Source organism: Pocillopora verrucosa, chromosome 12, assembly GCF_036669915.1.
Source record: "Pocillopora verrucosa isolate sample1 chromosome 12, ASM3666991v2, whole genome shotgun sequence".
Taxonomy (NCBI): Eukaryota; Metazoa; Cnidaria; class Anthozoa; order Scleractinia; family Pocilloporidae; genus Pocillopora; species Pocillopora verrucosa.
This window is the reverse complement of record NC_089323.1, coordinates 19,053,440-19,066,907: the sequence shown is the minus strand read 5'-3', so window position 1 is coordinate 19,066,907 and position 13,468 is coordinate 19,053,440. Positions and strand designations below refer to the sequence as shown.

The 13,468-nt window shown below is 36.0% G+C and overlaps 4 protein-coding genes across 4 annotated transcripts; 2 read left to right on the top strand and 2 right to left on the bottom strand.

Moving 5' to 3' along the window:
• Positions 1-7: 7 nt before the first annotated feature.
• Positions 8-1,000, bottom strand: LOC131771528 (uncharacterized). Its single transcript, XM_059087338.2, has one exon. It carries the CDS (start codon positions 793-795, stop codon positions 307-309), a length of 489 nt encoding a protein of 162 aa, XP_058943321.1. The 5' UTR covers positions 796-1,000; the 3' UTR covers positions 8-306.
• A 3,292-nt stretch (positions 1,001-4,292) lies between these two features.
• Positions 4,293-5,319, top strand: LOC131771527 (uncharacterized). Its single transcript, XM_059087337.2, has one exon. The coding sequence runs from the start codon at positions 4,520-4,522 to the stop codon at positions 5,006-5,008; it is 489 nt and encodes a 162-aa protein (XP_058943320.1). The 5' UTR covers positions 4,293-4,519; the 3' UTR covers positions 5,009-5,319.
• A 553-nt stretch (positions 5,320-5,872) lies between these two features.
• LOC131771529 (uncharacterized) lies at positions 5,873-7,847 on the top strand. The gene has a single exon (XM_059087340.2). It carries the CDS (start codon positions 6,010-6,012, stop codon positions 6,493-6,495), a length of 486 nt encoding a protein of 161 aa, XP_058943323.2. The 5' UTR covers positions 5,873-6,009; the 3' UTR covers positions 6,496-7,847.
• LOC131771524 (V-type proton ATPase 21 kDa proteolipid subunit c'') lies at positions 7,273-13,430 on the bottom strand. The gene is made up of 10 exons (XM_059087333.2): positions 13,281-13,430; positions 13,143-13,191; positions 12,411-12,494; positions 11,837-11,914; positions 10,573-10,642; positions 10,073-10,124; positions 9,703-9,781; positions 9,200-9,245; positions 9,022-9,087; positions 7,273-8,426 (listed from the first exon to the last, which is right to left on the bottom strand). Exons 1-10 carry the CDS (start codon positions 13,357-13,359, stop codon positions 8,382-8,384), a joined length of 648 nt encoding a protein of 215 aa, XP_058943316.1. The 5' UTR covers positions 13,360-13,430; the 3' UTR covers positions 7,273-8,381.
• Positions 13,431-13,468: the final 38 nt, after the last annotated feature.

Below are 13,468 nucleotides of genomic sequence, written 5' to 3'. Positions count from 1 at the left end.
ACATCTAAGTTGAATAAATACAAAATAAATAAATACAATTGTGATGAGTGAGAACTCGTACGTAACAGGTCTCTTTTACATTATCAACTCATTTGATAAAACCAGATTATGCAAGAATTTTTTTTTAGGTTTGGAAATTCGCACGACATATATGGCCTCTTACAAAATTGTCGGTGGGCTACTAAACTCAGATAATTTTTTTCTCGAGTTTACGTTCAAAGATAACGATTTCAGTTCTCTTCGGTAATTTCTCACCTCAGATATATTAAAACAAGAACTTGATTGAGTAGTTCGTAAAAGTATTAATCAGTTCAAAATTGGCACCCATTTCAACCATACCATGAACTCCCAAAAAGACACTACCCCATTTTTGTCCTTGTCGATTTTCGCGAAAGCTTTCTCCATGTCGATGGTTTCATACCCAAAGAACTTCATCAGTTCCTCGAACTGAACGCGATCAAGAGTGTCACCGTCATCTGTGGTAAAACTCTTGAAATATCTGAACGCTTTGGAAAGTTTTTCAAACATTTGTTTGTCATGTAAAATTTGAAAGTGTTCTTCGCTGCGAAGCCAGTCGCTGAATTCTTCAAAGGAGACATCATGGTCACCGTTCTTGTCCACAAGGGGAATGTACACTCCAGTTTGTTCTCGATCCAGGCCTAAATCTCCTTCCAATAGGGTTTGCATTTCTTTTTCGTCCAGTTTACCATTTCCATTCGTATCGTATTTTTCGAAGAGGCTGCGAACAACAACATCTGGGGCTTTTTTGTCGAAAAAGCTGAGTCCAGCTTGCATTTTGGATAAGTCAGTGCTTGTTCAAGCTTCTCTATCTTCTTCTTTATATAGTTCTGCTTTCCGTTAGTTTTGCTACGAAGGAACAGTCTGCCCCCGCTTATATAGCATTTGAGCACATGAAAAATTTATCTAATTAATGGTCCTACGTAATGTGTGTTTTTGTTTTGCTTTCTTACAGGGAAATGCGCAGTTATATCTAGACATGTAATCCTGGCTTTTGGAATAGTAATGAACAGAGATTTCCGACATAATCATTTTATTGAGAGTTTAACAGCCGCCCTGTGAGTAGTCTCTTCCGGCAACATGACGTCAGTGACCATATACGGGCAAAATAAGCGAAAAATCAACGTTTACACTTCATTTACGAGACCACAAACTCTCCAGTGTTTTAGGAAGTTGACATGAAATCGGATGCCCGTCCAAGAGTCTACCATTGTTTTTAAACTCAAGTTCGCCATGGTGATCGTAGGCACGTGCTTCTAGAATCGAACAGCGCCATAAAATTCACCATTTACTTTTTTTTTTTTTTTACATAGTAGTAAGCACATACTTTAGCCGATCCACTTTCAGAAAACTTTTCCTTAAACTTACTTCAACTTAATTTAGGAATTTTTAACAAAAATAGGAACCGAATCATCTTTAGGAAAATTAACATTGCTTCGAGCAAGAAAATGTATGAAACGCGATGTGATTAACTGCAAAAGGAAAATTTTCGGAAGTTGTGGTCATTTGTATTACATAAACACTAGGTCTTGCGTGAGCTCCGCTGGTTTAAACGTTGGAACAAGGACTCTCTCACTCAAGGGGGTTTTTTCTCTTCGAACATTTCACTGAGTATCATTCGAAGGTATAACTATGATGTCACACGCCTCTTTGGGCATTTTCTCAACGTTCAGCCTCAATCTGTTTAGCTGAATCTTTTCAAAAAAAAGAAGCAAGAAAAAATTCAATTCTGCCTTTTCAGCTTCAGAAATCCATACGTGATCGTCGGAATGGGTTCGTTCCTGTGACGAAACCATGGTGATATTGATTTTTTTTCCAATTATTTGATGAGCCGACAAAAAAAATTACATGTCGAAATCGATTTGCGTTATCGTAAAAATGGCTTCAAAAACCTAATCAGTCCTGTTAGCTCAACGAAAATTCAGACTTTACTCACATGGAATATTGTAATATGAATATTGGATATAATTTAATGCGACTAAATCTCCTTCCATTGCCATTATAACAATGGGTATAGATGAAAATGAAGTAAGGAAAGAAAAGCTCTGTATAGCACTTTCAAACGTTTGAGTTCAGCATAGACAAAATGACCTTGAACATTTGATTCATCCGAATGCTGTTCCCGAGTAGATCAAGAGTTACTCTAAGGTCTGACAAGATCAAATATGTGACCACTGGTCACCACCCCACGGATTTGAATGTCATTAACTAGGTTATTGGACTGACTCCAAAATGACAGTTATGGATTTGAATATTCCTTAGCTCAGTTTTATGTGTTCAAGGTTGACTTTGGATTGTTATGCACAGAACACCTCAAGCGAAAGGGCTGATTGCCACTCGGAAGAAACAAAGGGAGTTGTTTATTATCATATTCGCTGAAAGTAGTTTCCAGAAACCGTCCATGCGAGGAGCAATCTTTGTTTATAAAGATCTTTCATTGCTTATTTGATATCGTAAACTCGAACTCATTAAATATCATTGCACACATTATGAGCAATCGTATTTCGGTGATGAATGTTCACGGTTTCAATAATTGTCCTTGTCACCGATGTGACAGTTTGGGGTACTGACATGGCAGCTAAAAAGGAGAGCCACAGAAAACAGAGAGGTTAGCAAATAAACGAATAAAACTGACTCATTTCGTCTCCGACTCAAACTTGGAAACTTTCACTTGGTGTGGTTCAAGTCGTTTTCAAATTCAGTTTATTTAGTCTCTCCTAAATTTTCTATAACAGCAGTAAAGAACTCTAAAAAGTTTCACTTTCCGTTACTTAACCCTTTAAACCGTAAAAGAATGACTAACTTCTAATCTCTACTTTCAAGTTCACCCCAACGCAGAATGAAGGTCACGGGCATAAAAGAAATGATAACCAACTAATGAAGCTTTTGATTGTTGAAAAAATTCTCCCTGTCAGCACCTGAGGAAATGTATAGAGAACAGTATGGAGAATATGTATACTGATGTTAGGGTGGAAAGGATCAAGAGTTAACTTTTGATTGTAGAGTACGGCTTTCTGGGTTTTTATAGAAACGTGACTTCCAAGAAACGAGTTCTCGAAAACGAGGTTGGCTGATGCAAGTCTCGAGCCACGTTGCATGGGTAGTTGTAAATCTCTCCCAAGCCTCTCGTCCCTGAGGTAAATTGATGTACAATCCCTTCCTGTGTTTCTGGTAACGAAATCTTTTTCCAGGTAAATGTTGTCTACTTATGACCTGCTGAATTTGTACTACACACTTATTTTGACAATACATCGTTACTCATTCAGCTTCAAAAATTCATTCTAACGATTTAGCGAGTGATTGAGTTCATTTCATTACCTTTCTACTCAATTTTCAATACCCTGGAGGATTAGGGGGCTCTCTCCATAACAGTCTGTTCAAACAAAAATCACCTTTTCGGTCATAAAATACCGGTGATGCCTCAACTGTTAGTCATAAAAATGGAGAGAAAACCGTTGTTAATGCCCTTGTCCATTAAAGGTTTGTTGAATAGAGGTTAAGAAGTAAAGAAAAGTGTATCTTTCGTCGTAACCCCCCCCCCCCCCCCTTCCATCTCCATTGGTCTTGGACATTAAGGTCAAAAGATTTAAACATCACGTTTGAAAACTATGCTTGCCGTCTAGACATGACGTCATTTCCGCCGAAAGAGTTTAAACTTTCCACACCTGTGTGACGTATTATCAATTAAACAAATGAATGAAGGGGGTTAGTTTCTAAAGAAACTGTGGTGCTGCTGCCGCGGTGGGAGAGTATAGCAGGTAATTTAGTGTTAACAACTGAGTTGGAAAGGTAAATTGGCCACCGTAAAGGGTAAAACTTTTTTACCCTTTACGGTGGCCAATTTACGTTTTCAACTCAGTTGTTAACACTAAATTACCTGCTATCAAAGTAAACAGTGTAATTTGAGGACATTTTTCCTATCTATCATGTCACAGTAATGCAATTACCATATGAGCAGCTTTTTATTTTACTTATTGCCTGATCGCTTGGTTACCTTCTTTTACTCTATGGGATTTTAGTTCACAATTTAGTGAATGGAAATATTGCTATTTCAATAAGTTTCGTTTCCCGAAACGAAATTGTCATTCTCGACGTGCGGAGCGGAAATTGATTTTACCTCCAGCAAAGGAATAAGCATCAATTTCCCCCTCGCCCTAGATGATGTTTGTTGAGCAAATCGCACAAGTAATTATTTGGATGAGTTACAACAAACAATTCCAGGAAAGTTCTGCTAAATTTAGCTGTTATGCGTTCCTCCTACCGAGAAACAAAGGTCAATGACGTCTCAACTGGATCACAAGGTTTGATCAGACGCGTTGAATCGATTTGTTTCTGGGAATTAGATAAATTTTTCCTTTCCGCATTCCTTCTTAATTAACAGTTTACGCCCTGATCACGGCTATAAAAAGGGAACGTAATCATAGGCTTGCACAGAAAAGCTTATCGGGAAATCAAGTGCAAAGCTTCCATAAATTTTACCCGAGTTGATACATTTAATTCTATGATGTCCGCTGGTTTCAGCTATTTTGACAGAAACGTGCCATCGGTGGCTATTCACAGTCTCTTCGACAAGTACGACACCAAACGAGATGGGAAACTCGACGAGAAAGAAATGAAATTTTTCCTTGAGGAAATAATGGGAATGGACCTACATCAGTCGGAAATATACTTTTTCCTCCTAGACAAAGATGGAGATCTGGAGGTGTCATATGGAGAGTTCAAAGACTGGCTACGCAGCGGGGAAAGATTTCAGCGATTAGACAATCACCCTAAGTTTGAACGTGTTTGCAGAGCATTTCAGTATTTCAAATCGTTTGACACGGATGACAGCGGTACTTTGGACAGGGAGCAGTTTGAAGCCATGATGAAATATCTCGGTTATCACAACCAAGACATGGACAAGGCTTTTGCCAAAATGGACATACATAACAATGGAAAAATCTCCTTTTGGGAATTCATGATTTGGTTGAACTGGGCACCAATTGAGTAGTTCACGGTTGACCCGTTTACAAGCGAGTGACCCACCGAACCTCGCGTCTTACAACGAACTCGCGCATATCGCGCGCGACGACTTCGAACAATTTTGACTTCCGTATAGACAAGGAAAATCATTGCAGAAAAACGATGATCTTAATTTACTACATAGCATGCTGATGTTATCAGGGGAAAAAGCTTTATACTTGTACAAGGCGTAGGTCAAGTTTGTCGCCAGACAATTTGGTTTTTTACTACTTAGACAATCAGTATGAATTTGTAGTCGTAAACGAAATAAAAAGTTGATTATTGCCAAAAATTGGTGAACAGCGTGGAGAGATTTCATTGTTTGAAGAAAACCTGGGTAAGTCGGGGGAAAGGAATTACCTTGGACTAGGGATAGCTATGGCCCTCTTCACCTCGAGGGACTTTTTCCGGAATCCTCCTTCGAGAAGTGGGAGGTTGAAAACGGGAAACACCGTCTTGATGTTTGTTTTGTTTTTTATTTTAACACTTTTTGATGCAAATTAATCCGAAAATAACGCGATTTGCACAGAAGAAAGCACACCTTCAATTTTAGCGACGTTTCCAAAACTGCCCTGGGGCAATAATTAAAAAGTTTAACTCTGCAAACAATTACCTCTTTAAAGTGATTCATCATTAAGTCAAAGTCCAAAAATAATGACATCACGCTGGATCACGTATTCCCATAAGTTTTTCGGCGAAAACGACTACAATCCTTATTTATTTGTATAAAATATGTTTAAAGGGAAAAATTCTTGATTCTAAGCTTTTGAGTCACACATTCACAAGGCGTCTATGGCAATGAAAATGCCGTGTCATGCGGAAAGCGCGACGTGACGTCACGTAGTTTGTTTTTAAAATTAGAGAATTACAAATCAGCATAAAAACCACCTGCATTCGACTTCAAAGTCTCGATTCAAGAGAACAGTCTTCCTTCCCCATATAACGAACGACCAAGGCACCTTTCACTCACAGACTACTCATCGATTTGCAATGCAAGCGGGAAACAGTTATTTCAATGACAACACTCCATCAATCGTCATTCGAAGCCTCTTCGACAAGTACGACAAAGACGGAACCGGACGACTGAACTGCAGCGAGTTAGACGATCTTTTACAGAAGGATTTGGGATTTGCAAAAGAAGAAGCAAAGGCTTACTCCATGCTGCTGGACAAAGATGGAGATCAAAGCATTTCCTTCGAAGAATTTCTTCAATGGCTTCGTAGCGGAGAGCGTTTTGAGGCCGTCAACAATAAAGCCAGGTTCAAGAATCTCTGTAAAGCTGTGGAATTGTTTAAAACTTATGACAAAGACAATAATAACAACTTAAGCAAAGATGAGTTCAAAGAGCTGCTTGACTCGCTGGGATATAAAGGAGTCGACGTGGAGAGGTTTTTCGAATACCTTGATGAACACAAGAATGGGAAGATTTCGTTCTGGGAATTTATGAAATGGCTGAACTGGGTCCCCGTAGAATAATCACAATTGAATTTGTAAACAATTAACTTCAATAACTACTACATCTCAATGAACAAACACTCAACAGTTAAATCCATCAAATGCCCTACTGTTTAGGGAGAACTTTCGAGAACTTCAATGTGGTTTTACACATCTGCCCATTAATTTCGGAAGTCGTTACCTTTTCTACGTAACAAGTTAATATTTGACTCCCTAGTTAAACATACAGTGAAGGTTTTTAAAGCGTTTTTTATTTAATTCTTAAACCGGTAAACTTAACATAGCAGCTGACCCACACTTTTGTAATCTCTTAATAGTGCACTTGTTTACTTCATCTTTTTTCTGAACTACTACTAACAAGAGGAAGAATATTCTTCATGACTTCAACCGAAGCGGTGCAGCGCTGTATATAGAGTTAATTTGAAGTCATTGACATCATTGCGGATGACTTTTCAACAGAGAGAACTTAGAATCAATATCCTGTCTGTGCTTGGTTAAACTTGAAGAGATAACTGTAGCACAAATGTTAGCCAAAAGTGGTGCTTACTAAGTATACTGACATAGTTAATGAGTGTGAATGCACTTGAAATGACCATCAATTCCTATTTCTGTCTCATTTCCTTCCAGTGAAGACTATTTTTTTTATAATCAATTTTTAACCAAACCATATAATTCAGCCAACAGATTCACAGTACCCAAAGACTTAACTTTTGCTATGTACCGTATGTTTTGTCATTAATTTAAATAACTTCCGCACAGTTGTATTAGTCAAATATAATAAAACAAACTACTGGGAAGTTTTAGAGTCCCATATTTTGGTATGTTTTTATTTGAATAAGAAGAGTTACCATGGAAAATAAGTAGCTAGAGTAATAGGACCTAACAGTGCAACATTTATCACCAGTAAATCAAGGACAAAGGCAAACAGTTACTCCAAAGGGATGATTAAATTACAACTTCTCCATACAACTTCATTACATAATCACAGAGCAGGTGATGAGAATATAAGCTTAAGGGTGTTACAGTGGTGCAGCACAAAATTCTTGTAACTTAACTGCAAGGAAATACATAGTAACTAAAAGGGAGAATTTATAATCAGATGTTCAACTGAGAACTCCCCATGCATTGACAATGGCCCAACATGTTAAGGCCCGCACCATGTCTAACATAATTGAACATTTTTAAATTTAGCATTAGATTTATTTTTTCTTCATGTACTAATGAGTTACATTCTTTCAAGCCAATGTTTACAACAAGGAATTAATAAGTGAGATTTTGTGGTATCAGTTTATCTTAGTTAGTCGACTAACACTAACTAGACTGTCATCTCAATTATTACCACAGACGTAATTAAAATATTGTTATGATAGAAATGTTCTGCACATACCACAGATATTCCATGTCTAATTGACACTCCACTACCCTCTCAGGTGATGTCAAGAATTTTGATTACTTCATCAAGAATTCCAGATCACATTCAATCACAAATGCACTATGAGCAATTAGTTGTGGTAAAATGTTACCCTTAAAAACTGTCACGTTTTTCTTTGGTTTAATTCAATTTTTCTGTACACAGGCACAAATTACACAAACATTTATGTCATACCCTATCAATCCACCAAAATTTGAACTAGTGGTTCATTGAATGTGAACAGATCAAAGGATTACAATTATACTATGGGAATAATACATCATTATTATCAGGGAAGGAGTAAAATTGAACTAAGAAGAGGCATAACAACATAGTTGTCCATATTATCAGGAAAAATTATAATGTAATACTATTATGAAATTTAAAAAAAATATTTTTTCACAACAGAGGTATGTGTCAGGAAAGTAACCTATTTTGAAGAGTCAAACACCCGACCAAAATTAATATCATCATTGTTAACTGACAAATGCTATTGTTAGATATGATCCTTGATAGACCCCATTGGCGTTGCTTTACTGGTCTAAAGAGTAAAAAATATTAAAAAAACATAATAAAGACCATGTAATGTGAATGGATATAACTTCCTATCAGTGTTTTAATACCCTACCCCATGTTTTTATCTTATACCAAAATATTGACCGAAGGAAGTGACAACAAAAAATAAAAAATATCAGCTGGGGAATATTGTTTGATTCAACACCACAACCTCAGAGCTAAACTGATTAGAAATGTATGACAGACAATGTAGAGAACTGGTACTTAGATCTTGGGAATTAAAGATTTGATGAGGGTCTCTTCCCATGACTGACATATTACCATCTGATGTTCTACATGGGGGCTAAGCATGTGTAACATACACTTCTTGAAAGTTCTCGAATGAAAACAAGTTGTGTGCAGTTTTATGTAAAAAAGAGAAACAAATATTTTTACAAGGTCATTTAAATTATTACTCCTGGGTAACAATAATAGTACATTGACATTTAGGATCCTTGAATGATAGCAAAGGTTATGGTTTTCACACACTGATTTTTTTCAGGGCCAGAGAGCATAGCAAATATAAATCCTTATTTTGTTATTTAAGTGGATTTTTTTCATTTATGTTTACAGTCATTTACCTGTATAATAGCAATGATGACCCCAAATAGCCCAATAGCACTTCCAAAGATCTCTACTATCAAAACCTAGAAACAAAGCCAAAGAAGAATTTTAAAACACTTAGATTGCTATTAATATCATACAGTGCCTATCACCAAATTCAAAGGCATTCAAACATGGGATATAAACTACTCATACCTTGACAAAGAGAGATGAATTCTGAGCATCGGCAAGAGCGGCCCCACTGAAACAGTAATTAAAAAATCTCAAATGTCTCAATAAAATTTCATATAAAAGGGTGATTGTTGTTGCTCACACCCATGCTTATTTCAGGAAGAATGCTTCAGTGTACCTCCTTCAACTTGTTCGAAAATTCCATTTTTCTTAATACTTTCCCTTAAAAATAAATTATCTTTTGAAGCTTTAACCCTTTAGAGTGACTAGCATCTAAGTTCTTCTTACAATATCATCCTCAAAATCACACATAAGGGTCACAAGCAAAAAGGAAATGATCACCAATAATAGAATTTCTAGATTGTTAAACAAATTCTCCTTATCAGCACCTTAGGAAATGAATTGAGAACAGTATAGATGTATTGAGATCAGCATGTCTACTGATGCTAGGATGTTGAGGGATAGAACTTTTAAATATATCCTTATGTTCTTCAACAACAAACTTAGTTTACCCATTCTTCACTTACCTTCCAACAATCCCCACACAAATACCACAGAAGAGATTTGAAAATCCAACTGTCAAACCAGCAGCAAAAACCAGAAATCCTGGAAAAGTATTTACACACAAAAAAATCAGTTCCAAACCAAAAAAAAGATTACTGAGCTCAAATATCATTATTTCTGAAAATGTATACCCAGAGAAACTGGTTTTAAAAACATTATTTCTATACTGAGAGCTGAACCCCTTCAACTCATCCAAAACATAAAATTTTCATGGGATTTGTCTCATTGAAAACTGTGCCTCTTCAGATGCACTAACCAGAAACCAAATATACAAGACTAAACTTCCATTCACAATCAAAACTGAAATAATTATGAAAGTTTAAATATATTCACCTGTGGTATGATATTGTTGTATTGCTTCTGGCGTTTTGAAATCATGTACAGCCTGTGATCAGAAGGAAAAACAAAGAATTAATTACACTAAAGAAACACATTCTGTATTGTGTTCGAAAAGACAAAAACTAAAGATTCCCCCTTTCAATTAAGCACAATTTTGAGCAAAAAGAATAAATAATCAGTTAGGAAATACTGGTATGTTTGTACAGAGGAAAGGCCAACACAGTTAAATAGATACACAATGTACACTGTTGGTACAGGTAGTTATGAAAATAGATCCTGAAACAATTCAGACTTGAACATAATTCAAATTCTACTGCACTCTGTCATACTGGTCAAATGCTCTCAGTGCAATTTTTAAAGAACTGCACTGGTTGCTAAAGACAAGTCCTACTGGTTTAATATGACTATCAGTTTAAAATTAAACTGCTAATTTTTATACTATAAAAATTTCATGACCTTGTTTTAGAAAGTGTTATGACATCACTTTTCCTTACCGAAATGTAGTTTGACATAACAATGGACATGATGATTCCATAAATCGCAACGGCTTCACAGAAGATAATACTGCAAATGGAGAATGGTGAAGACTTACTTTCTTTGATATATTATCAGTGGATGCAAAATTATTCTTATCTCATGGCATCCAACATTAACATTTACATGTATTAGTTTAAATGATAAAGGTTCTGGTGAGGGATTAAATTAACCCTTTTCATTACACTACTTTGCTAATAATGTTGTTCCCAGTTCCTCAATCATGATCTGACATTTGTCTACTTGTGGAGCTCAACAAAGGCTCAAATAATTTCTTGAGAGTCACCCGACATGATGACCAGCCAAATTCATTAAGCTTTGTAGTGTCTTGTTTCTAGCTGGTCAAATTTATAATATAAATAACTCTTAAAACAAGATCCCATGAACCAAAAGTGGTGATATCTATTTCTGAAAAAGTTGTTGCTTAGAGCTTATAGCACTTTAACACACTCATCTTCAACAACAAAAACAAATTACGATAGCAAAATAAAAATAAGCTTACATGTAAAAATAGGATACGCTGTCTAAAAGACTAACCCGTAACACATTAAACATCATTTTTGAACACATTAAATTTGCCTGGTGCCTCCAAATATAATGACTTCTGGTATATGTATTATGGTGTGAGATCTCAATCCTAAAACTCTGCCAATAATTCATGTAAAACCTTTTATGTCTATAGTGTGTATTATGCACAAAACAGATAAATACATAAATAAACTTGCAAAGAGTGGAATAATGATTGGTTTCAAAAAGTATAATTCCTTTGCATTATACTTTGCCTATATTTATTCTGGGCTGAGGAATTACGTAATATACAAGGAGAAATGTTATACTTGAAAATGAACCAATATCTTCAATTTTTTGAACGGAAGTGTGCAAACCCTGATGTGTACAAATTGTAAACAACTATTTTAAGTTGTGCAATACACAATGACTTGCTACATTTTGGTAACAATTGAAACAACTAAACAGCATGGAAACTTAAATTTATTTAGTTTTCAATGTGACGGAATGTGACCTGTCAACATGACCAGCGAACCGACAGGTTGACCAATCAAATCCCAAAATACTCCCAACATTATGGTTGACTGACACTTATTTCAAGCCCTATTGATAAGATTTTTTACTTCCTGTGCTTCAATAACTTAGGAGAAATAACAAATTCATATCTGCACTCTGCCATAAAAAATCCTCTGTAAAACAAATGACATGAAAATTTACCTGATCAGGTTTTTGGTTTTGATTCTTGGTGCTTTAACACCTCCTCCACAAATACTCGAACCTGTGATCAGAATGCCCCTTGAAAAAAAGAAATAGAATAAGGTAATTATGATTACTAATTACATTAAAGCAGTTGACTACTGATTGGTTTCACTTCTATGATGCTTGCACTGTTCATTTGCTTTCATTTGTGAATTAAACCTGGTATGTCACCATTCTACAAGAGATAACAAGCAGTTCTTTTGGTTGGAAGTGTTTAATTTGTAAAATTTTGCATCACCTAAAGAAAGCTCTTTTGCCAAACTGCTAAATACTTAATCTTAAGCGTGATTCTAACTTTTCACATGTGGAATATTTCAGCACTGAAGTGATTAACTTTACAACTCATGAGAATATTTTTCCCTCTAAATAATATTCCTCTCTATGATAAGTTGAGAGAATTTGGTGCTTCATCAAGATGATATCCCCTAAGTGATGAGTTTGTCTCTGTTCATTGTCTATTTGCTAGGTAATGTTAAAAACTGTCATAAGAAATTGCATGTTAATCACTCCTGGTAGTAAACAAAGAACTTACCAAGCAGCACCAACCACAGACAGAGAAATAGCCAGTCCTATTCCAAGAGAAGCCCACATGAAAGGAGATGTCTCCTCCAAAAACCTGTTAAATGACAAAGGCTTCAAATCAAAGACTGTGCTTCTTTCTTTGTCCCAAGCCCAGGTTCATAGCAGGAAAAATTGAATCCAACTTAACCCTTTCATTAAATTCAATTGAGTTAGACAAACAAATTATCATTTAGACTAGCAGTGTATTGCATATTGCATGTTGCATTGCAAGGGTTGATTCAGAGCACTGATTGGATTGTCCTCTTGGTGCACTTTGGAGAACAAGGAATGAGAAAATAAGAACAATTGTGAGGCAACAGAATGTATATAAGTGACCATGAAACCTGCAGTTTCGCCTGATTCCCTTAAGAAATGAAATTAGAACACATATAAATAACAAAATTAGAAAGCTTCCTATCTACATCTAAATCTAAATTTATTAATTTACAACGCTTTCACATCAATATGAAACTAGCATGGATGTTAACAACCCTTGATCCTAAACTCGCTTTGTTATGACGTTAAATTAGTTTCAGCGTCGTACTGATCCCTTGTCACCGAATGTAGATATGTATTTTAGGCGTTATCACTGCAACCAAATTACTGAGTAACTAATTCACCGTGCTACTTTCGCGAACAAATGTGAATCACACATCAAGTATCATGACAACTGAATCAGGAAGGAAACTCTCTGACAACTTACCATCCTATATCAAATCTTGTTCCGAGGCCAGAAAGATTGTAATACAACCCTATAGGAAATTGATAACAAAACATTATTGAGCCGCCATCTTGAATGTTTCGCAAAGGACACCAGAGACCTCAAAAATTAGCAACTCACCAACACAAATCAGGATAAAAAGGCTCAAAGCGTACACTATAGAATAGTAGCCTAGATTGTTACTCGCTACGTAAGGCATGACTGATTTTAAAGGTTTAAAAATAAAGTTTTCCTAAAGATGACTCATTTCGATTCATGTGACAACCTGGTTTTTTTTATATTCAGCCCAGTTTGACGCGGTCGAGTCA

What these genes read in the sequence shown, in the direction of transcription:
- LOC131771528 (XM_059087338.2), bottom strand. Translation starts at nt 795, where the DNA reads ATGCAAGCTGGACTCAGCTTTTTCGACAAAAAAGCCCCAGATGTTGTT.
- LOC131771527 (XM_059087337.2), top strand. Translation starts at nt 4,520, where the DNA reads ATGATGTCCGCTGGTTTCAGCTATTTTGACAGAAACGTGCCATCGGTG.
- LOC131771529 (XM_059087340.2), top strand. Translation starts at nt 6,010, where the DNA reads ATGCAAGCGGGAAACAGTTATTTCAATGACAACACTCCATCAATCGTC.
- LOC131771524 (XM_059087333.2), bottom strand. Translation starts at nt 13,359, where the DNA reads ATGCCTTACGTAGCGAGTAACAATCTAGGCTACTATTCTATAGTGTAC. An exon ending in ACAACAATATCATACCACAG is followed by an intron (nt 9,782 to 10,072) that starts GTGAATATATTT and finishes ATACTTTTCCAG; the next exon opens with GATTTCTGGTTTTTGCTGCT. An exon ending in ATTCATCTCTCTTTGTCAAG is followed by an intron (nt 9,088 to 9,199) that starts GTATGAGTAGTT and finishes CTTTGTTTCTAG; the next exon opens with GTTTTGATAGTAGAGATCTT.